General features: G+C 37.5%; 1 protein-coding gene across 8 annotated transcripts in view; it reads left to right on the top strand.

The window, feature by feature from the left end:
• BRINP3 (BMP/retinoic acid inducible neural specific 3) overlaps positions 1–23,603 on the top strand; it is a 545,052-nt gene that overhangs the window by 457,748 nt on the left and 63,701 nt on the right. For all 8 annotated transcript variants that reach the window (XM_008268734.4, XM_008268735.4, XM_051820406.2 and 5 more), the window contains one exon: positions 20,324–20,546. In XM_008268734.4, the coding sequence (XP_008266956.1) occupies positions 20,324–20,546 (223 nt within the window). The remainder of the gene's footprint in view (positions 1–20,323; positions 20,547–23,603) is intronic.

Here is a 23,603-nt window from a genome sequence, read left to right as displayed (position 1 = left end):
ATTTACACATACTTATTTCACCATCCAAAACCCACTTGATTGATATTTTCATACCAATTGCTTTAGAAATTTCTGTATTTCTGCCCTGCAGTTTTGCTTCCACCTAAATTCCCTTTTTCCACGATGGTATTAAGGCTTATATCTATAATTACCATTTTGTTTCAACTGTCTTTTCCCGTTTGGGTTATTGTGGCATTATGCTTTATATGAATAAGTAGGCTCAAACTCTACTTCTGCAGATTAATGATTCTGTATATGTTTATGGTCGTCTTCAATCATTTCTTTTCAGATTTTTTTTCACCCTAAGCATTTAAGAAATATATACTTAATTCATAGTGCGTGTAATATGCTTTGTAGGCTCTTGGAAAGGGAAAATTTAAAAAGCTTAAAAATTGCCCTAAACCCTGAAGCAATATGAAATTACCTGTGATTCCTGTTCCCTTGCGTCTATTTTTCTTACAATTGTCTTCTTTGTACCGTGATCCTGTGATTCAAATTGGCTTCACAGCACATCTCCACAAACCAGCCTTCCTGCTGCTTGGTTACTGTGTTATTAGCGTTGCAAATGTTTGGGAAATGTCTACCAGGTAAAAGCATCAGGGAATAATAATTTTATTTTCCGGTCAACTCTCAAGTGATTATTGCTCCTTAAGGCAGGGGACGTGCCCCTTTCCAGACCTGACTTGTTCTGGGCTCCGGTTAACAACAGCGTCACAGTTTCCTGGACCTTGAACAGGTGTACCTTCTCAGCAACAACATGCAGATGATGCTGTTACCCACACCCTAGAGCTGTTGTTAAAATCAAATGAGATAATCCAACTAAGGTGGTCAGCACAGCACAAAAGACATACAGAAACACTGAATAAATATAGCAATTTAAAAAATAGCTAGCGTTTGCTCATCACAAATCATGTAAAAGATGTTTCATTAAGTGTTCACTATAATTACATAATTGAATCTACACAGAAATCCTATGAGGAAAGTAGTATTATAGCTATCATAATAATTAGTACTGTAGCTTTAACACTTACATAGCACAGTGATTGGCACACAGTCGACAGTCAGTAAATATTTGTTAAACTCTTGCTGAACTATACACTGTCATTACCCTTAAGACCTCAATTAGTTGTATCTCTCAGCATTTTTGCAAGAATGGAATCTGACTGCAGCAGGAACAGAATTTATTTAAAGACATAGAGGTGGATAGCTCAGAGACACAGCGTGAGAGCTGGAGGTGCTGGCTCAGACTATGCTAGAAGAGTGCTGAGATCATGCAGCAGGGACAATCTCTGGAGGACATCAAGGAGCACAAGAACCCACAGCTGGCACATCTGCCACCCCAGTGCACATCATTGAACACCATATCCATAATGTCACCAGAGGATGTGCTCTACCCAGCTTCAAGGTCTGTACATATTTCTAATTAATGGCATATGAAGAAACCATTGCTTGTTCTTCATTTGGAGGAGATATTCAAATATGCTGAGGATCACTGGATGCTCAGCATAAATAAGATGTACTTGCATTCCTCACCCGTAGGTATGGACCACCGGCTAGGACACCTGCTACTGATGTTATCACATCTTTTCAGTATTATGACCTTAACAAAATGTATCTAGTGGCTCAGTGAGATGACCTACATCCCTGTGGAGTAAACTGTAGCACAGAGGTTGAGAAATTACTTAACCCTAGAACACAATGAGGTTGTTTAGTTTATTGTGACAATGCATGAAAAAAAAAAAAAACAACACTGCTTCTGGAATTCCTTTTTTACAACCGTAGAAATAGTTTTTACCAGAAGAAAAGGATTCATCCCTGGTGCCAGGAGTCTTGCCACCTGGTAAAGCTACCATATGAGGAATAGCAGTTTTAATTAGGGTTCATCTGTATTCAAGCTAAAGTCAGTGTGGTGAGTGATTTGGAGATACAGGAATATTATCCTTAACTTCCAAGTGTTGAGTGGATGTGTAATGCTACAGTTGTTTCAAACATGAAAAGCAGGCAGTATGATTTTGGATTTGTAATTTTAGTGTACGAAAAGTATAGTTTTACTGTAAAAGATCTTATTCTATAATAGAGTATGGAGATGATGTTCTCCTGTTCTAACTCAGTCAGGAAATGGGAGAAGAAAACAAATATAGCATGCATCATTGTGTCACTGGACCAAACTTGAAGGAGATACAGGGAAAGTCTAATTTTCTGTCTTCCTTGTGTATCTGTACACTTACACTATGTCATTTGGGAGCCCCAGGAATTAGCATTAATTCACAATTCAAGAGAGCAGTTTGCCCCTAGTGAAGCTGTGGTACAAGGTTTCTGTTTTTGTCTTTTGTTTGGTTGCTTGGTCATTTTTTTTTTTTTTTAGCAATTCTAGGCTGGGATTTGATAGGGTATCTTCCTCCTAATTCATGATAACTGAAGTCAAGCCATTGTTGCTAAATCAGTGAATTTTAAGTTATAAAAATCCAATAGGCACTGAGTCTGTATTTATGCCCCTAGAACCATGATTTGAAAACTCTGAAATCCCTACAGGTTAAACCTTGGTAAGTCGCACACTGACCTGTTGTGCATTTCTAAGCCTATGTCCACTGGACCCCTGAAGGTAATGACTGCTCGTGGCCTCAGTCACAGTGGGGCAGTTGCATCTTCATTGGGAACAGAGTGATCATCTGATTCCACATAGACTTTCACAGAGAATCGTGTCCCCAGCCTACAGAAAACAGATGATTCAGTGCATATCAGAGAGAATGCCATTCGTTCCAGCAATGCATTTAGTGTTTTGCATCCAATGAACATTAGAAAATTTTGGGAAATTGAACTTCTCTTAGAATATTCTTAATAATCTCTTTTGGGGCCTGATGGGAAATTGAATTGGAGCAGAGTAAACATTGGCTTTACAACAAAGGTCACGTCTTTGATGACGATCATTGCAATCAGTGTTCTAAAAGCCAGACACGGTCAGTCCAACAAGACGGGCAGAAGGAGCTGTGCCTGCGAGTCAAGGAAAGCCAGCATTCCCTCCGGATTATTCTGAGTCAGCCTAAGTCCTCCCACATATCTACCTTCAGGTTCTCTGGTTTCCATGCCTTCCAAATCCATGTTAATAGAGAAATTCAGCGTAACAGATCTGGCATGAATTAAGTCCAGTGTATAGTTTTGAAACCACATAGGGGCAACAGATGAAACCAGCATCTTTGAAAGTCTCTAGCAGTCATTCTGTGCTTTGAGAAGAAGCTGTAAGGATGTGGCAATATAAAAGCCATCTCTAATAGGAGCAACCATCGCACCCTCAGTCCTGGACTTTTCCATGCTCTCCATGGAGTTCCAGGAAAGCACATAGTCCGAAGTGCCATTCCTGTAGCAAGCACTTCATTCTAGATGAGCATGGGTGGCAATTCTATTGTCAAAGTTCTGCTCCGAACATTGTATGGATTTGTGAAGCATTTTGTCCAATTCAGTCCTGGAAACCATCCACATTTTCTCTCAATGGAACTAACAAAATGGTGCCTCCATCAGCTCAGAATCTTTGCTGCAAGTAAGAGCAACAGGCTTGATTTGATTGAACCTGATAAAGAAATCATTAAAAGATATCATATAACAATACAGTCACCAAGGAGTATAGAAAAGCATACTCTTGTGTTACAGTCAGGAAACAGTCAATGATTTTGCATATGATTTTAGTTAGGTCATCACTGCTAACTCAATGAATGCCAGATTGAACTAAATACAGTCATTACTGCTGTAACATTACCTCTTGAGAGAATTGGTGTAGGCATCCTCTTTGTCTTTGCATCAGCAACTTAATATCCAAAATCTAGGTGGAAAAACTTGATTCCTGTAGCTTACATGATGCACTCGCTCTAGAGCTGCAAGAGCACCAGGAAAGATCTGGCTTTTTCAGCTTCTGTAATCTGATTTATCAAACATTTAATGGTATCATAAACAGGGCTACTCCATGCGGGGCCGGTTACTACAATTTGCTTAATGCATAGCAGTTTTATAATATAAAATATTAGGCACCTTTTGGAGAAAATGAAGCAGAAAAGGTGTAACATTTCTAGGTGGCTACTAGGAGGGGGAATTGTTTCTGATTTACATCCTTGTGTACTCATCATGTGTTGTCTCATAAAATTGACCAGTTCACAAACTGTTGAACTGACTGGCCATTTGCTTCTTTCAGCACTATACTATTTTGTGAATTTCTGTATAAACTCTATGCCCATGGCCAGTAGAGTGATTTGAATAGACATTGGATATTATGTGGCAACTCAAAATTGTAACAGTTATTTATTGTAGAAGTTGAGACAATTCAAAACAGTTAAAATACTTTAAATAGTCCCTTAGAAATGTTTGGAGAATGAAATTATGAAAGTATGAAGTGGCCAATTCTAATCAGGATTATACAGTGAGTTAAACTTTCATAATTAGCTGAACTCCCTGGGGGATCAGATGTCACTCTGGTACTCACTGACTTTCTGCTGTTCAAATCACTGATTGCCTGGATTTTGTCTCAGCCTTTCCTGGAATGAAGGCTTTTTTTTCCCATTCAAATTCCCACTTCTTCCCCATGTCGCTGATTTTGAATCTGACCTACATAAGAAAAGTAGTTTTGTAATGTCAAGATTTTAAATTAACTTATTTATTAGTGAAATCTTTGCCATTGAAAATCAGGAGGTGGAACTGGCATTGTGACGTAGTAGATAATGCCACTGCCCCTGACACTGGCATCCTGTAAAGTAGGTACACCAGTTTGAAACCAGTTGCTCCACTTCCCACTCAGCTCCTTGATAATGGCCTGGGAAAGAAACAGAAGATGATCCAAGTTTGTGAGCCCCTGCCACCCACTTGGGAGGCTCAAATGAAGCTCCTGGCTCCTTGCTTTGGCCTGGCTCAGCCCTGGCTGTTGCAGGCTTTTTGGGAGTGAATCAGTGGATGGAAGATTATCTCCTTCCTCAACCCTCCACCCCTTCTCTGAAGCTCTGTCTTTCAAATCAGAAATCTATAGCTGAGTGAAATAAGCCAACCCCAAAGGGACAAATACCATATGTTCTCCCTGATCGGTGACAACTAACTGAGCACCAAAAAGGAAACCTGTTAAAGTGAAATGAACACTATGAGAAACGGTGACTCGATCAGCCCTTGCCCTGACTGTTGATGAGCAACTTAATATGTTATCCCTCTTAGTATTTTTGTTTGTTTGTTCTACTTAATTCTTTTGGTTGAATACTGTAATCAATACAAAATTCTTCTTAAATGCTGAAACTTAACTGAAAAGTGATCGCTGTTAAATATAAGAGTGGGAATAAGAGAGGGAAGAGATGTGCAATTCAGGACATGCTCAAGCTGACTTACCTCAAACGGTGGAGTTAGAAACATACCAGGGGATTCCAATTCAATCCCATCAAGGTGGCATGTACCATTGCCATCTCACTAGTCCCAGTGATCAATTTCTGTTCACAATTGATCATAATGATAGGACTAAGAACCAAAGGGATCACGTAAACAAGAATAGTGTCTGCAAATACTAGCTGATAGAATCAAAAAGGGAGAGAATGATCCAACATGGGAAGTGAGATACACAGCAGACCCATAGAATGGCAGATGTCCTAAACAGCACTCTGGCCTCAGAATCAGTCCTTAAAGCATGCGGATCTGCCTGAAAAGCACATGAGAGTATTTCAGGCATGGAAAGCCAAGACACTCTGGGGGAAAAAAAAAAAAAACCTAAATGAAAGATCTCTGCAAGTGAGATCCCAGTGGAAAGAACGGGTCATCAAAGAAGGAGGTACCTTTCTCTGAAGGGAGGAGAGAACTTCCACTTTGACCATGGCCTTGTCTAAATATGATCAGAGTCGGTGAACTCAGGGGGCTTCCATAGCCTTGGCAGCTCATGACAAGAGCCTAGAGTGATTACTGATGCCATAAACAAGATTGTCAATTTGTTAAGTCAACAACAGGAGTCACTGTGCACTTACTCCTCATGTAGGATCTCTGTCCTTAGTGTGCTGTACATTGAGATTTAATGCTAGAACTAGTACTCAAACAGTATTTTTCACTTTATGTTTTTGTGTGGGAGCAAACTGTTGAAATCTTTACTTAATGTATGCTCAACTGATCTTCTGTATATAAAGAGAATCAAAAATGAATCTTGATGTGAATGGAAGGGGAGAGGGAGTGGGAAAGGGGAGGGTAGTGGGTGGGAGGGACGTTATGGGGGGGAAGCCATTGTAATCCATAAGCTGTACTTTGGAAATTTATATTCATTAAATAAAAGTTAAAAAAAAGAAATCTGTAGCTATCAAGCAACAAAAACCTTAAGAGCAGGCTTTGGTAAGGCATGAAATATGTCTGATTGAGCAATAACTTTGAGGGCCAGTAGAAGACAGAGTTTGTTATTTGTCAGCTTTGGTAGTATACTGAATAAGTCTGTATGTATAATAGACTAGTCAAAAAATTAATGTTATATAAAAATCCAAACAACAACTGGAATATATGAGAGATATTCAGAAAAGTCATGAAAAATATACATTAATAATAAAGTTATATGTGGATTCCAAACATTTTGCACCAAAATAAACTCAAACTATTTAGTAAATATATGGACAAGATCTTGTTGGAGGTGCTAAAAAGGAGAATAGATAAGTGTGGAAAGAGCCCCTATCAGAACAACATGAATTCTGCTAAAATTAATATAAGAATAAACCTCAAATTTATGATGATGCAGGGCTAGCACTGTGGCATAGCTGCTAAAGCTGCCACCTGCAGTGCCACCATCCCATATGGTCACCAGTTCAAATCCCGGCTGCTCCACTTCCAGTCCAGCTCTCTGATAATACCTGGGAAAGCAGCAGAAGTTGGTCCAAGTGTTTGAGCCCCTGCACCCATGTGGGAGACCTGAAAGTAACTCCTGGCTTGTGGCTTCAGATTGTGCCAGCTCCAGCCATTGCACCCATTTTGGGGAGTGAACCAGTGGATGGAAGACCTTTATCTCTGTCTCTGCCTCTCTGTAACTCTGCCTTTCAAATAAATTAATTTAAAAAAATCATGAAATAAAAGTCCTTAATAGTTATAGAACAGTTCAAACATTCTAAAAAAATATGATGATGCTTGTATGGAAGGATGTTGAAATCACTGACTTATGACAAGAGTGTTTGTGTAATACAAAAGAGAAATCAGCCATTTCAAAATGGATAACTCATTTTCAGAAGGGAGAAGATGGTGTTGAAGATGAAGCCTATAGCAGCAAACCATCTACATCAGTTTGGAATGAAAAAAAAAAATCTATCTTGTTCATGCTCTGATTGAAGAGGACTGAAGATTAGCAGTAAAAACAAGAGCCAGCATCCTATCAGCACAGTTGGGACAGCTCACAAGATAGTGACTGGTGTCCCAGGAAACTGGAATTGTACTCAGATCAGCTCTCCACAAGAGCAGAACATTCAGCCTAAATTCCTAACAAGTGGGTTCAAGATCTTGAAAAATTTCTTAAAGAATTGTAACAGCAGATGAAACACAGCCTTACCAGGGAAGTCATGAAGACAGAGCATTCAAAGCAGTGGCTACCAGCAGTCACACGTGGTCCAGGTAAAACAAAAACAGATGGGTCAAGAGCAAAGGGCAAGGTGACAGTCTTGAAATTTCAAGGAGCTCTGCTTGTTGATTGCCCAGAGGGCCAAAGCAGGACACATCTGCTTCTTGATAGACTGAATCAAGAAATTTAGCCAAAGCTTGATAGACTTGTTGTTGAGAAATAAAGCTTAAGTGTTTAAAATTTTATCTATTAATTTTATTTTCCAATGAAACTTTCGAAGTTCCCTGCTTCTTGCAATGTGTTCCTGTATAGATAAGACTGCAGTAGTACATTCAAGCTGAGAAAGTAGTACTTGTTCCGTTAGCTTATTGATTAGATAAAATTTGTACAAGAGTTTGTTGTTAATGCATTCCTGAAAATCTTACATTGACAGACATAAGCAGGAAAGATGTTTTTATAGGCATTGGATTGGTAATATCATTAGGTCAGAAATGATCAGCATTTCTGCCTAAAAACATCTGTGTGAATTCTTCATCTCACATTGATACACACTGTTTCTTATTTCTCTTTTCATATTTGGAGTCCCTGCACCTATATTCTTTACGTATTTTGTTGATGCTGTATATCATTTTATTATTATAGTAATATCATTGTTATTCTTTAATAATGCTTAATATTATCATCTGTATTGTGGTTTCATTCCTTCTGACAGGATAGTTTGATCATGTCAATATGTTCATTGATTAAAAAAGAACAAATGTAGAAAAAAAAGGGAACCAGTAAAGTTTTACCCTTATATTAACATTTAATTAAATAATATTTTATTTGAATGTCTAAACTATAAGATATGTATGTAACTGATTGAAAATTCAGTATTATTTTTACTGTTTTTAAATGTATTCACAATATTGATTTAGAATTTAATCACAATGACACATCCATATGGACTAATGAAAGTCATACAGACACCAGTTTACTTCTACCACAGTCCTACTTTGCAATGGCCGAACTTTCTGCTTTGGATTTAACGTTACAAACCAATTCTAAAAATCAAAAAGATATCTTATTTCTACACATTTCAGGAAGTAAATTATATGCTCTCAAAGCTTAAGAAATTTAGGTTACAGTCGTCACCGATCAGGGAGAACATATGGTATTTGTCCCTTTGGGACTGGCTTAGTTCACTCAGCATGATGTGTTCCAGATTCCTCCATTTTGTTGCAAATGACTGGATTTCGTTGTTTCTTACTGCGGTATAGTATTCTAAAGAGTACATATCCCATAATTTCTTTATCCAGTCTATCGTTGATGGGCATTTAGGTTGGTTCCAGGTCTTAGCTATTGTGAATTGAGCTGCAATAAACATTAGGGTGCAGACCTCTTTTTTGTTTGCCAATTTAAATTCCTTTGGGTAAATTCCAAGGAGTGGGATGGCTGGGTCGAATGGTAGGGTTATCTTCAGGTTTCTGAGGAATCTCCAGACTGACTTCCATAGTGGCTTGACCAGTTTGCATTCCCACCAACAGTGGGTTAGTGTCCCTTTTTCCCCACATCCTCTCCAGCATCTGTTGTTGGTAGATTTCTGCATGTGAGCCATTCTCACCGGGGTGAGGTGAAACCTCATTGTGGTTTTGATTTGCATTTCCCTGATTGCTAATGACCTTGAACATTTTTTCATGTGCCTGTTGGCCATTTGGATTTCCTCTTTTGAAAAATGTCTATTGAGGTCCTTGGCCCATCTCTTAAGTGGGTTGTTTGTTTTGTTGTTGTGGAGTTTCTTGATCTCTTTGTAGATTCTGGTTATTAACCCTTTATCTGTTGCATAGTTTGCAAATATTTTTTCCCATTCTGTCGGTTGTCTCTTCACTCTCCTGACTGTTTCTTTTGCAGTACAGAAACTTCTCAATTTGATGCAATCCCAATAGTTGATTTTTGCTTTGACTGCCTGTGCCTCCCGGGTCTTTTCCAGAAATTCTTTGCCTGTGCCAATATCTTGAAGGGTTTCTCCAATGTTCTCTAATAACTTGATGGTGTCAGGTCGTAGATTTTGGTCTTTAATCCATGTTGAGTGGATTTTTGTGTAAGGTGTAAGGTAGGGGTCTTGCTTCATGATTCTGCACGTGGAAATCCAATTTTCCCAGCACCATTTATTGAATAGACTGTCCTTGCTCAAGGAATTAGTTTTAGATCCTTGATCAAATATAAGTTGGCTGTAGATGTTTGGATTGATTTCTGGTGTTTATATTCTGTTCCATTGGTCTATCCATCTGTTTCTGTACCAGTACCATGCTGTTTTAATTACAACTGCCCTGTAGTATGTCCTGAAATCTGGTATTGTGATGCCTCCGGCTTTGTTTTTGTTGTACAAGATTGCTTTAGCTATTTGAGGTCTCTTGTGCCTCCATATAAATTTCAGCACCATTTTTTCCTGATCTGAGAAGAAGGTCTTCGGTATCTTGATTGGTATTGCATTGAATCTGTAAATTGCTTTTGGGAGAATGGACATTTTGATGATATTGATTCTTCCAATCCATGAGCATGGAAGATTCTTCCATTTCTTGGTATCCTCTTCTATTTCTTTCTTTAAGGTTTTGTAATTTTCATCGTAGAGATCTTTAACATCTTTGGTTAAGTTTATTCCAAGGTATTTGATTGTTTTTGTAGCTATTGTGAATGGGATTGATCTTAGAAGTTCTTCCTCAGCCATGGCATTGTCTGTGTATACAAAGGCTGTTGATTTTTGTGCATTGATTTTATACCCTGCTACTTTGCCAAACTCTTCTATGAGTTCCAATAGTCTCTTAGTAGAGTTCTTTGGGTCCCCTAAATACAGAATCATGTCATCTGCAAAGAGAGATAATTTGAGTTCTTCCTTCCCAATTTGTATCCCTTTAATTTCTTTTTCTTGCCTAATAGCTCTGGCTAGAACCTCCAGAACTATATTGAATAGCAGTGGTGAGAGTGGGCATCCCTGTCTGGTTCCAGATCTCAGTGGAAATGCTACCAACTTTCCCCATTCAATAAGATGTTGGCCATGGGTTTTTCATAGATTGCTTTGATTGTATTGAGGAATGTTGCTTCCATAGCCAGTTTCCTTAGAGTTTTCATCATGAAAGGGTGTTGTATTTTATCAAATGCTTTCTCGGCATCTATTGAGATAATCATATGGTTTTTCTTCTGCAGTCTGTTAATGTGGTGTATCACATTGATTGTCTTGCGCACATTAAACCATCCCTGCATACCAGGGATAAATCCCACTTGGTCTGGGTGGATGATCTTTCTGATGTGTTGTTGCATTCTATTGGCCAGAATTTTATTGAGGATTTTTGCATCTATGTTCATCAGGGATATTGGTCTGTAATTCTCTTTCAGTGCTGCATCTTTTTCTGGCTTAGGAATTAAGGTGATGCTGGCTTCATAGAAAGAATTTGGGAGGACTCCCTCTTCTTCGATTGTTCTGAATAGTTTGAGAAGAAATGGAGTTAGTTCTTCTTTAAACGTCTGGTAGAATTCAGCAGTGAATCCATCTGGTCCTGGGCTTTTCTTTGTTGGGAGGGCCTTTATTACTGTTTCAATTTCTGTCTCAGTTATGGGTCTGTTTAGGTTTTCGATGTCTTCCTGGTTCAATTTAGGCAAGTTGCATGTGTCCAGGAATCTATCCATTTCTGATAGGTTTCCCTGTTTGCTGGCATACAAGTCCTTGTAGTAATTTCTGATGATTCTTTTTATTTCTGTGGTGTCTGTTGTTACATTTCCTTTTTCATCTCTGATTTTATTGATTTGGGTCTTTTCTCTTCTTTTTTTAGTTAGTTGGGCCAATGGGGTGTCAATTTTGTTTATTTTTTCAAAAAACCAGCTCCTCGTTTGGCTGATTTTTTGTAATGTTTTTCTTGATTCAATCCTGTTGATTTCTTCTCTGATTTTAATTATTTCTCTTCTCCTACTAGATTTGGGTCTGGTTTGCTGTAGGTTTTCTAGATCCTTGAGGTGAATTGAAAGCTCATCTATTTGGTGTCTTTCCAATTTCTTGATGTAGGCACCTATTGATATAAACTTTCCTCTTAACACTGCTTTTGCTGCGTCCCATAAGTTTTGGTATGTTGTGCTGTTATCCTCATTTACTTCCAGAAAGTTTTTGATTTCTCTTTTGATTTCTTCTATGACCCATTGTTCATTCAGGAGCATGTTGTTCAATCTCCATGTGTTTGTGTATGCTCTAGGGATTCCTGAGTTGCTAATTTCCAACTTCATTCCTTTATGGTCTGAGAAGCTGCATGGTATGATTCTAATTCTTTTGAATTTGCTGAGACTTGCTTTATGGCCTAGTATGTGGTCAATTCTAGAGAAGCTTCCATGTACTGCTGAGAAGAATGTAAAATCTTTAACTGTAGGATTGAAAGTTCTGTATATATCTGTTAGATCCATTTGGGCTATAGTGTCGTTTAAATCTACTGTATCCTTGTTGATCTTCTGACCGGATGATCTGTCTATTTCTGAGAGTGGAGTATTGAAGTCCCCCAGTACTACTGTATTGGGGTCTAAGTCTCCCTTTAAGTCCGTTAATAAATCTTTTAGATAAACTGGTGCCCTGTAGTTAGGTGCATATACATTGATAATTGTTATATCTTCCTGCTGAACACCAAGAGGGAAACCTGTTGGAGTGAGGTGGACACTATGGGAAACGGTGGCTTGATCAGCATAGCCCTGAATGTTAATGAACAACTTAATACATTATCCCTCTTAGTAGTTTTTTTATCTGTTCTACTTAATATGACTGGTTTAGATCTGTAATTGATGCACAGTTATTCTTAAGTGTTGAAAATTAACTGAAATGTGATCCCTGTTGAACATGGTGGTGGGAATGGGAGAGGGAAGAGATGTATAATTTGGGACATGCTCAGGCTGACTTGCCCCAAGTGGTGGAGTTGGAAGCATACCAGGGGATTCCAATTCAATCCCATCGAGGTGGCATGTACCAATGCCATCTCACTGTTCCAGGTGATCAGTTTCAGTTCACAGTTGGTCATGGTGGAGGGACTGGGAGTCAAAGGGAGCACATAGACAAGTCTAGTACCTGCTAACGCTAACCGATGGAGTAAATAAAGGGGAGAGTGATCCAACATGGGAAGTGAGATGCTCAGCAGACTCATAGAATGGCAGATGTCCTAAATAGCACTCTGGCTTCAGAATCAGCCCTAAAGGCATTCGGAGCTGACTGAAAAGCTCATGAGAGTATTTCAGGCATGGAAAGCCAAGACACTCTGGCAAAAGATCTCTGCGAGTGAGATCCCAGTGGAAAGAACAAGTCATCAAAGAAGGAGGTACCTTTCTCTGAAGGGAGGAGAGAACCTCCACTTTGACTATGACCTTGTCTAAACAAGATAAGAGTCAGAGAACTCAGAGGGCTTCCATAGCCTTGGAAACTCATGACTGGAGCATAGGGAGATTACTGATGCCATAGACAGGAGTGTCAATTGGTAAAGTCAACAACAGGAGTCACTGTGCACTTACTCTTCATGTAGGATCTCTATCCTTAATGTGCTGTACATTGAGATTTAATGCTATAACGAGTACTCAAACAATATATTTCACTTTGTGTTTCTATGGGGGTGCAAACTGTTGAAATCCTTACTTAATGCATACTAAACTGATCCTCTGTAAAAAAAAAAAAAAAAAAAAAAAAAAAAAAAAAAAAAAAAAAATTATCAATTCCCAACTTGACTCTCACTGGGATTAAACATGACAATAGGTCTGCTCTGATTTCATCATCATTTAAAAAAAAATCATCTATTATTTTTCACTTTATGTTTCTGTGTGGGAGCAAACTGTTGAAATCCATACTTGATGTATACTAAGCTGATCTTCTGTATATTAAGATAATCAAAAATGAATCTTGATGTGAATGGAAGGGGAGAGGGAGTGGGAAAGGGGAGGGTTGTGGGTGGGAGGGATGGTATGGGGGGGAAGCCATTGTAATCCATAAGTCGTACTTTGGAAATTTATATGCATTAAATAAAAGTTTAAAAAAAATAAAATAAATAAATAAATGAAAAAAAAAAGAAATTTAGGTTACAATAGAACATCTTTGAGAATATATTCTAAAGCAATTCTGAAGACAGGTTATAATTCTTCAAAAATATATAATCAACTCTTAGTTCATGATCTTCGTGTTCATCAACATGGACAGAAACACTACACAGGATATACATATTGGTGGCTGATCTTCTCACCCCAAGGAAGTTCTTAGTTCCCACTCTCATTTCAGCTGTAAAGAATGACAAAAATTTGCATGAAGATATGAGCAGGTCAGGTAATTGTGTAAGTACAATGGTTGCAGTGAAACTTTTGATGACAATAGAGTTATGAAGGCAAGGATTATCTGTATTCTGCATCAAAATTGTGCCAATAAAATTGGGAGAGTTAATTGATCTAATGTTTGAAGCATTTAAAATGATGCCTTCTGAGGTAAGAACTCATTCTAGCAGTAAAGAGAGATTTTATTAGTTAATTGGATATCAAATGTTAGCTGGAGTTTCTCTAGTGAGAAAGAAAAACAAGTAACTAATGCTTTTTAGCTGTTTTAAAAACCACTTTATTTAAAATTTCTTAAAATAATCATTATATGTATTTATGGGCTATGGTGCAGTATTTCAATACATGTATACAATGTGTACAGATCAGATCAGAATGACCATGCCCATTGCTCTGACGTCACTTTATATTGGAGCCTTGGTTTACTTTCTTCAATCTGTTCACACAGTACGTATGAGATAATTGTGAACTGTTGCCTCCAGCGTATCCTGAACACCAGGGACATATTCCTTATTCCTTCAATCCCACTCTGAATTGCTAAATATTACCCATACTCTCTCTATTTCCCCTACCCTACCAGACTCTAGAGTCCACCATTCTGTATTCAGACTGGTTTTGCATTCAGATTGGGTTTTCAGCTTCCACAAATAATGGAGCACTTACAATGTTTGTCTCTCTGAGTCTGGCTCATTTCACTTAATAGGATGCACTCCAGTTGCATCCGTTTTGCAGCAAGAAACAGGATCACATTCTTTTTAATGGTGAATAATATTCCATTGTGTTTTCTTCAGGTGGTGGACACATAGGCCAGCATTGCGTTCTGGTTATGATGAGTAGCCCTGCAGTTCACATGGTATAGTAGGCATCTCTGATATAAGTATTCCATGTCTTTTGGATTGATACACATTGGTGAGATAGCTGAATCATATGGCAGTTGTATTTCTATTTTTTAAAGGATTTCCATACTGTTTTCTGCAGTGTCTATACTAATTTGCAATCCCAGCAGTAATATGAGTCCCACTTTCTCCACATCCTTTTCAGTATTTGTTACTGATTGTATTTTTGATAATAGCTATTCTATGTGGGATGAGGAGATATTTCATTGTGGTTTTATTCATATTTACCTGCTAACTAGTGATAATGAGATTTTTTTTCATACATTTGTTGTCCCCATTTTTATTTCTTCTTTGAAGAAATGTCTATAGGGGTATTCTGTTTCTTTTTTTTAAAGATTTTTTTTTTATTTGAAAGGAAGACTTGGCCGGTGCCGCAGCTCACTAGGCTAATCCTCCGCCTGTGGTACTGGCACCCCGGGTTCTAGTCCCAGTTGGGGTGCCGGATTCTGTCCCGGTTGCTCCTCTTCCAGTCCAACTCTCTGCTGTGGCCAGGGAGTGCAGTGGAGGATGGCCCAAGTGCTTGGGCCCTGCACCCACCTGGGAGACCAGGAGGAAGCACCTGGTTCCTGGCTTCAGATTGGCGCAGCACGCTGGCCGTAGCGGCCGTTTGGGGGGTGAACCAATGGAAGGAAGACCTTTCTCTCTTTCTTTCTCACTGTCTAACTCTGGCTGTCAAAAAAATAAATAAAAAGGAAGACTCACACACACAGAGAGAGAAGAAGGAAGAGAGGGAGGGAGGGAAGAAGAGAAAGAGATTGAGAGAGAGAGAGAGAGAAAGAGAGAGAATGAGAGAGAGAGAGAGAGAGAGAGAGAGAGAAAGAGAGAGGGAGAGAGAGAGAGATGCTACTGCCAGTCTGGACTAAGCAAAAAACAAGAGCCCATAGCTCCATCCATATCTCCAGATCTCCCCCATGGTGGGCAGGACCCAAACAATTAGGCCATCATCTGCTGCCTTCCCAGGTGCATTGACAAAGAGCTGGAGTCAAAGTGGAGTAACAAACTCAAACCTGCATTCTGAATGGGACGATAGCATCACAATTGATAGCCTAGTCCACTGTTCTACAACACTGGCATCCTTTGTTCATGGTTAACTGGTTTTATTTTGTTTTATTCTTGTTATTTTTTATTATGTCTGAGTTCCTTAGCTTGGAAATACTTTCTTCCATTCCGTCAGAGGTATATATGTAGCAAATGAATTTAGGTTCCTACCTCACCATGTGCAAAATTCAACTCAAGATGGGTCAATGGGTCAGGTACCTAAATGTAAAAACTGAAAACTTGAGGTTTCTAGAATAAAACACAAGGAAAATATTTTAAGATGTTGATGTAGGCAATGATTCTTTCATTTTTTTTTTTTTTTTGATAAGACCCCCAAAGTGCTGGAAACAAAAGCTAAAACTAAAACTCAACAAATGGAATTGCATCAAATCAGCAAAAAAAAAAAAAAAAAAAAAAAAAAAAAAAAAAAAAATAGCAGAATTCAGAAAGCACTTACTTCTGATGAAAAGTAGTTGAAGTCCTTAGGGATAGCCTGATGCCCAGCTACTCATTCAGAGCTTATTGAAGAGTTGCCGCCTAGGCTAATAGTCTCTGCCTTCATGGAATCTACTGTTGTGATACATCTCCCTTTGTTTCATTCTGCATTTCATGTGAGTTGGTCACATTAAGAAGGCTGTGACTGGCTATAGATCCCTCCCTGCACACATTGTGTTTTCATAATTATTGATGCTCTGTAGTCCTCAGGACTGTGCTGTGCCAAAGCACTAACTTCATACATAGGTAACACACCAGGTATTTCTGGAATGTCTCTCTAATAATCTACGTATCAAATTTAGTTTTTTGGGTGATTTTACATGGCATTGATTTATTCCCTTCTACAGATCCATAAATACACTCCTAAAATATGACTTCTCATTGTTTATTTGCTTCTTGAGGAGCAGGTAGTACTTGCTATTCTAAGTACCCTTGGATATCACTGTAAGATAAAATATTATCTGGCATCCTTAATTCTTGTATTTATCTCAGTAGTTACATAAATCACTAACATGAAATTCCAGTGTGCCATTCAAATTTCACCTATATATTCAATAAATATGGTTTTACTAATTGACAAAAATTAAGGGAAAAAAATCCACATAGAATTTTTCTGCAGATTCTATTAACTTCTAAATAGGATAATTTTCAGATCCTGAATGTGTTATTTTATCATTTGAAACTATTGTATGTCAGTTATTTTTTTAAAATGAGATAGAAGGTTTATTATTCTTGCTGTCACAGACAGAAACGGCTGTATGTTCTGGGCCCAACAGGTGTTCAGTAAACATTGTGGGTGACTGTCAGTAGTGACTCCTAATGATTCCGTAATGAAGTAATTACTCAAGTGTCATGTTGAAACCCGCTTCTTAAAAGTAGATGGCAGCAGTTTTCAACTAACATCTACCACCATATACGCTTAGGTAAAATAACTTCTACTCTAAAATACTTTTTAATCTGGATAAAAATTCATAGATTCAGAACTTTCCCCAATATTGTTATAACAAACAATGAACATAATTAAAATATGCACAGCCACGATACAATAAGGCTTATCAAAATGGTTCAAGTAAAAGATGGCAATGAAATGAATGATTAGTTTTGAAAGCAGCGGCATCTGCTCTGTGAATAATCCACACAACGCTTTCCAATTTCCACACATCAGCTCTTTATTCAAAGGAGGGGATTTCTCAAAAGAGACATATGGGACAAAACAAAATGTAGGATACTGTCAAATTGGAATCGTAAAATGCATCTCTTATTTATCTTCTGCTTGCTTTAAAAATGATTTGAAACATATCAGATGCATACACGCTCTAAATTATTTTCCCATTTTTAGCTAAAAAATACTTCTCTTTCCTCCTATTTTTCCTTGTTTCTTAGAAAAAGGTGCATATTCTCTGTGACAAAAAGATGACAGAACTCTGTATATTTATTTGATCTGGAAAAAAAGTAGTCCCAGTTTTCATGAATATAATTTGCTGTAAATTGTTTAAAAATGCATTTCTAAGCACAGATGAAAAAATAGCTTGGCTATGATTACTAAAATACTTCCTTTATATAAAATAAATATGAAGGTATTGGTGTGACCCTGTCTATGACATAGTTTTAGAGGTTTGAATGATACTTTGGTGAATGAAACAGTGATATAGTGGTGGGAATTTGTACAGTTGTTAAGATGTGGCTTGGGTTGAACACATCCCATTTGAGTACCTAGTTTTGAGTTCAGCTTCTGCTTCAGATACCAGTGTCCTGCTAACCCACCCCTGGGAGGCAGCAGCTGAAGGCTCAACATTTGGGTCCCTTCTGCATCAGTAGATATAAAATCCCTCTCTTTCTCTTTCTCTTTCTCTTTCTCTCTTTCTCTCTTTCTTTCTCTCTTTCTCTCTCTCTCTCTATCTCTATCTCTATCTCTATCTCTCTCTCTTTTTCTCTCTCTCCTTCTCCCTCCCCCTTTCCTTCTCCCTCTAAAATAAATAAAAATTAATTAAAGAAATACAAATAAAGCCCTGCTACATATAATGCATGTGTATAATAGACAGGTTTTGAAAACTCTTATCCAAGTTTATTTGAATATCAATATTATAACTCTCCCTGAATATGTGAAAACAACTGTTTCTAAACCCTATATTTGAAAACAACTAAATGGGCATTTAAAACGGCTGATAGGGGCCAGCACTATGACGTAGTGGGCTAAGTCTCCACCTGCAGTGCCCGCATCCCATAAGGGTGCCAGTTCAATTCCCATTTGCTCCACTTCCAATCCAGCCCTTTGCTAATTCACCTGGGAAAGCAGTGGAAGATGGCTCAAATGCTTGGGCCCCTGCACCCAAATGGGAGACCCAGAAGAAGCCCCTGGTTCCTGGCTTCAGATAGATCCACCTCATGCTGTTGGCAACCATTTGGGGAGTGAACCAGCAAGTGGAAGATCTCTCTCTCTCTCTCTCTCTCTCTCTCTCCCTCTCCCTCCCTCCCTCCCTCCCTCTCTCCCTCCCTCTCTCTCTCTCTCTCTCTAACTCTGCCTCTCAAATAAATAAATAAAATCTTTAAAAAAGGGAAAAAACAGCTGATAGCATGGTAGAATTTAAAATTAAAGGATGTGTCATCATCTGGTACTTGCTCATTTACGTTGGACATCAGGGTGCAGAGATGGTGAGGTTCACTGCAGACTCAGAACTTCCTATGTACAGAACAGCATTGAAAACAAAGCATTGTTTATCCTCCTCAGGTCTGCATGATGTATTTGCAGTCTGTGATGTGTGGTTGCACATGCTGGAGGATGACCCCAACAATGTAGTATATGGCAATGTCTGCAACATGATGTTTTTAACACAATAAATCTTGCAAATACTTTAGTGCTTGTTTGTAGTAGTCACTTTAGAAGTTGAGGGGAAGTGAGAGAAAAGGTTAAAAAATGTTTTTCTGTCTGTAATAAAATATATAAGAGGATTTTTCATTATGCTTACCTTGGAACCTACAATGCAGTAGATTTCATTACATGCACATTGTTGCACACCCATCACTGAAATCCTCTCCAAAAGTGCATCATCTGCAACAGTAATTCTGTGACGATTGTGCAGTATCTTACATTCCACTTAACTGTGGTGAATTCTCATCTGCTTTGTGTCTCTAGAAATTTGACTAGTCTCATTATTTCCTACCACAAAATCATACAGTATTTGTCCTCTGATATTTGGTTACTTTCAGTGAACATATTGTGTTCCAGGTTCACCTATGTTGTATCATGATTGAGAACTCATACATTTTATATCCAATGAATATTGTATTAGGGTATGGACCACATTTTATATGTCCATTTTTCTTCTGATGGGCAGTTTGCTTTTATCCACAACTATTGACTAGTGTCTCAATTATCCTTCATTTTTAGATAATATATACATTGATTATGATTGATTTTGGTTGGTTAGATATTTGAAAAGAAAGCAATTTACAGCATGACAAATATTGCATGCAGCATGACAAAAGCTGATATTGTTTCTTTAATTTTTTTTTTCTATTATGCACTCAAATTTTAAACTGGTATATTATGAATATGACAGAGGACTAATGAGAGTGATTAGTTGAATATTAAATTTTTCCATTTAAATAGATTGCTTGTTTCCTTTAAATAATAAAATCATTTAGTATTGATCTTATGTGTTAATAAAAACTTCTGAAAATACTTAATATACAATACTATTAGAGGATTATTAATACTGATTCCAAAGATGAAAGCTAGAGTGATGACCTCTACTTGTCAAAGAAAGCTAATTCAAATGTCATTAGGAAGAGACATGGAGAAATTAAGTCATTTAAATGGTCTACCCAAACTACTTGCTTTTACAAAAACTATTTAATTGTTTTCTTGTATGTAAGTTCTATTTTAAGGGAAGCACAAAAGGAAACACTCCTAAATGATTCCAAAATCTCACCTTCTATTAATTTGCCAATAACAAACAATTAATTGTATTTATTTGTTTTTAATTTTAATAAATGTTTTGGAAAAAAACAATTGTTTATAATTAAAATACCTATTTTTTACATTTTTCAGATGAATTCAAGTTCTTTATGAAAAGGCTACCTGTGAATTACTTCCTGAACACATCCACTCTAATGCATTTGTGGACAATGGATTCTAATTTTCAGCGCCGTTATGAACAACTGGAGAACAGCATGAAACAACTGTTCCTAAAGGCACAGAAGATTGTCCACAAGCTCTTTAGCCTTAGCAAGAGGTGTCATAAACAGCCGCTCATCAGCCTGCCAAGACAAAGGTGAGTCGTTGGTGCACCTGAAGATGCTGCTTCGTCAGCGAGTCCTGTTACTGTTCTGAGTGCGGTGTGGGAAGGTACATGGTACAGTGTCACTTATATTATGAGAGATCTTCTGGGAAAAATAAAATAGCACACATCCTCTGCCATCTCAAAATAATAAACTGCAGTGGTTTCCAAAGCAGTAGTACAGTGGGAACTTGTGTTAACACTTGTTTGTTTTACTTCATCAGTAACAAAACAAATCATTCTAATTTGTTCCATTTGATATTCAGTTGATAATTATATTACAGTGAACACAAAACCATAAAGCACTACAATTGTCAGCTTGGGTAGTAAGCAGAACCACAAAGTGAAATTTCGGAATATGTAATTTTCATGTAAAGTATCTGAAGGTTTATTTCACATGAACTATGTTTAGAGAACTAAAACTCATTCTGTAAAAGACTTTGAAAACCCCTGTGAGGGGTTCTGACGTTTATGTGCATGATGACAGACTTTAATATGTGGATCTGAACTGAGCTGGGGCGGTAGCTTTGGGATGTACTAGTTTAAGAGGTACTGAGCAGTCAATGCAATAAAAAAAAAAAAATCACATTTACCTATTTGAAGCCAGGTTAAAAATACTTCAGAATTAAAAGCCACAAGTAAATGCAGGACAGCTTCACAAAAGTATGCATTTTTACCAGTATCACTGTTATCAAATGCTTAGGTTTCAACTTAATGATTAAATCATGAAGAGGAAAAATCTGTAATTATAGATTTTTTTCCTCTGGAAAAAAAAACTGAAGATCAATATACTGTTAAAACGCCTTTTAAAAATAACTCACTGGCATTTTTGTCACGATCCATTGATTTTTAGTATATTCAAATTTGTGTAACCTCATCACAGTCTAAGTTGAAGATATTTCCGTTACTCCAAGAAGAAACTGAGAGCCCATTAGCAGCCGCTCCCTATTATTCGCAGACTAACCCAGGCCATTTACCCCTATAGATTGTTCTAGTCATTGTTTGTCCTTCTAGCTTACCTGTCTGTGTTTTGTGTCGATGGCACCCAAACACTGCCCTTCCTTCATCCTTCACTTTTGATGGACATTTGGAATGTTTCACTTTCAGGCCAGTGTGAATGATGCTTCTGTGAACATCTATGTTTGCCTGTGCGTTTTCAGTTCTTTTCAATATATGCCAAAGTGAGGAATCATTAATAATAATTCTTAAAACTAACATTTTAAGGAGCTGCCAAAATGATTTCCAAAATGAACGCACCATGCAGTATTCCCACCAGTCACGAAGGACAGCTCCAACCACACCATACCCTCACCAGTTCTTGTTGTGTTCTGTCCTTTTCACCACAGCTATAAAAGTGGGTGTGAAGGTGTATGTGGGGATTTTGATTTACATTTTCCTAAGAACTGATAATGGTGGGTATCTTTTTTATTTTCTAACTGCCCATTGTATATCCTTTTTGGACAAATGTCTAAAGTAATTCAAACATTTCTACATTTAAATATTGAATCAAAAGAGCACTGTTTGTATTCTTAACTCCAGTCCTGTATCAACTGTATTATATCTTAATATTTCCTCCTATGTTCTGGGTTGTCTTTTTATTTTCCTGATGTATGTGTGTATGTATGCCTCTGTCTCTTTCTCTCATCAGTTTAGCAAAAGTTTATCAATTTTGTTGCCATTTTCAAATATCTAACTTTTAATTTTGTTGAGTTTTAAGGCTTTTCTCTTATTTATCTTCTTTTTTCTTTCTAATCATTATTCTTTCCCTTTGTCGTGTATTCAACGTAAATTTATCTTTCTGATTCTTAGAATGAAAAGGTAGATTATTGAGAACTTTTGTCTTTTTAAGTACAGACATTCACTGTGATAAATTTCCCTATAAGCACTGCAAGAAGTTCTGTTATTTTATATATCTCATACATTTTCTTATTCTCTCATGAATCATACGGTTTAGTATGTCTATCAATATACTCCCTGGGGGAAAAAAAAAAACAGTAGGAAGTACTCTGATTTGATTGTAATGAACTTTTTGCTCTACATGTGTGGATTAAAATAGTCTGAAACATCATTTAAAATAGATTAGTCTCTCAGACATAGAACTGTGCCCTAAGATAAGGTGAGGTAGGAGTCAGGTTGAAGAATCTGGTTATAAACGTGTTCACTGCAGGCCTCTGTTTAACAAAACAGTTAGAGCAGGATATGTATGTGTGAAGCCCAGGGAAGAGTTGACCAAGTGGGGTGTCCATCATCAGTACATCAACCTGTGAAATCTGATTCTAGCGCCCAGTGTATGGACAGAGCTGCAGCTAGATGCAAGAGCCGAGTGGGGAAGTAGAAACAGACTGCACACACACTAGGGTAAGTTGTTCATGGGCGTCTCCATCAGTTTGAGCAAAAACAAATGAATTCTCAGTTGGACATACAAAGGTGCTACAAAAGTACAATATTTGTAAGGAAAATATCGGGGTGTGGAAGCCCAAATACAGCTGGGTGTATGCAAAATAAATCAGTGGAATAAAATGAAGATGTATTATCTGGAGCAGAATTCAATATAATACAAATAAATCTTTGTTTTCCAAAACTTTTGAATAAATCAAGGATAGCCACAGGCTGTTCTTGACTTTTATATTTTATGTTCAGCATAATTTCTGTGTTATTACTCATCGAACACAAAGCAGTGCACACTCCTTGCTAGATGAAGAATTACTAGATTTGGATTTTTCTGCATCACATTTTTCAATTACTATCAATGGGAGATTTTGTTTCTATTTTGCTTATATTGTCCATATTTGAATAGAACAATATAAAATGATATTAAGAAAATAAAAAATATGTATTAAGATCATTAGTAGTGGAAACAGCAGGAGAGGAGTCTAGAAACCTGTGAGGAGGTGGGGAATATTTCCAGAAACCCTTGACTGAGTACATGGAGAATAAATAACAATGATTCACTTTCAAATATTTTTATGTTTTCCTGTCTGTATGGAGGTTTTCTCAGCCTTTCTGAATCCATTTCTTGTGAGAAGAGTTATTCTTTTATTTTAATAAGTG

The sequence above is a fragment of the Oryctolagus cuniculus genome, chromosome 13, assembly GCF_964237555.1.
Source record: "Oryctolagus cuniculus chromosome 13, mOryCun1.1, whole genome shotgun sequence".
Lineage (NCBI taxonomy): Eukaryota > Metazoa > Chordata > Mammalia > Lagomorpha > Leporidae > Oryctolagus > Oryctolagus cuniculus.
The sequence above is the reverse complement of the archived record's forward strand: the minus strand, read 5'-3'. Positions and strand labels throughout refer to the sequence as shown.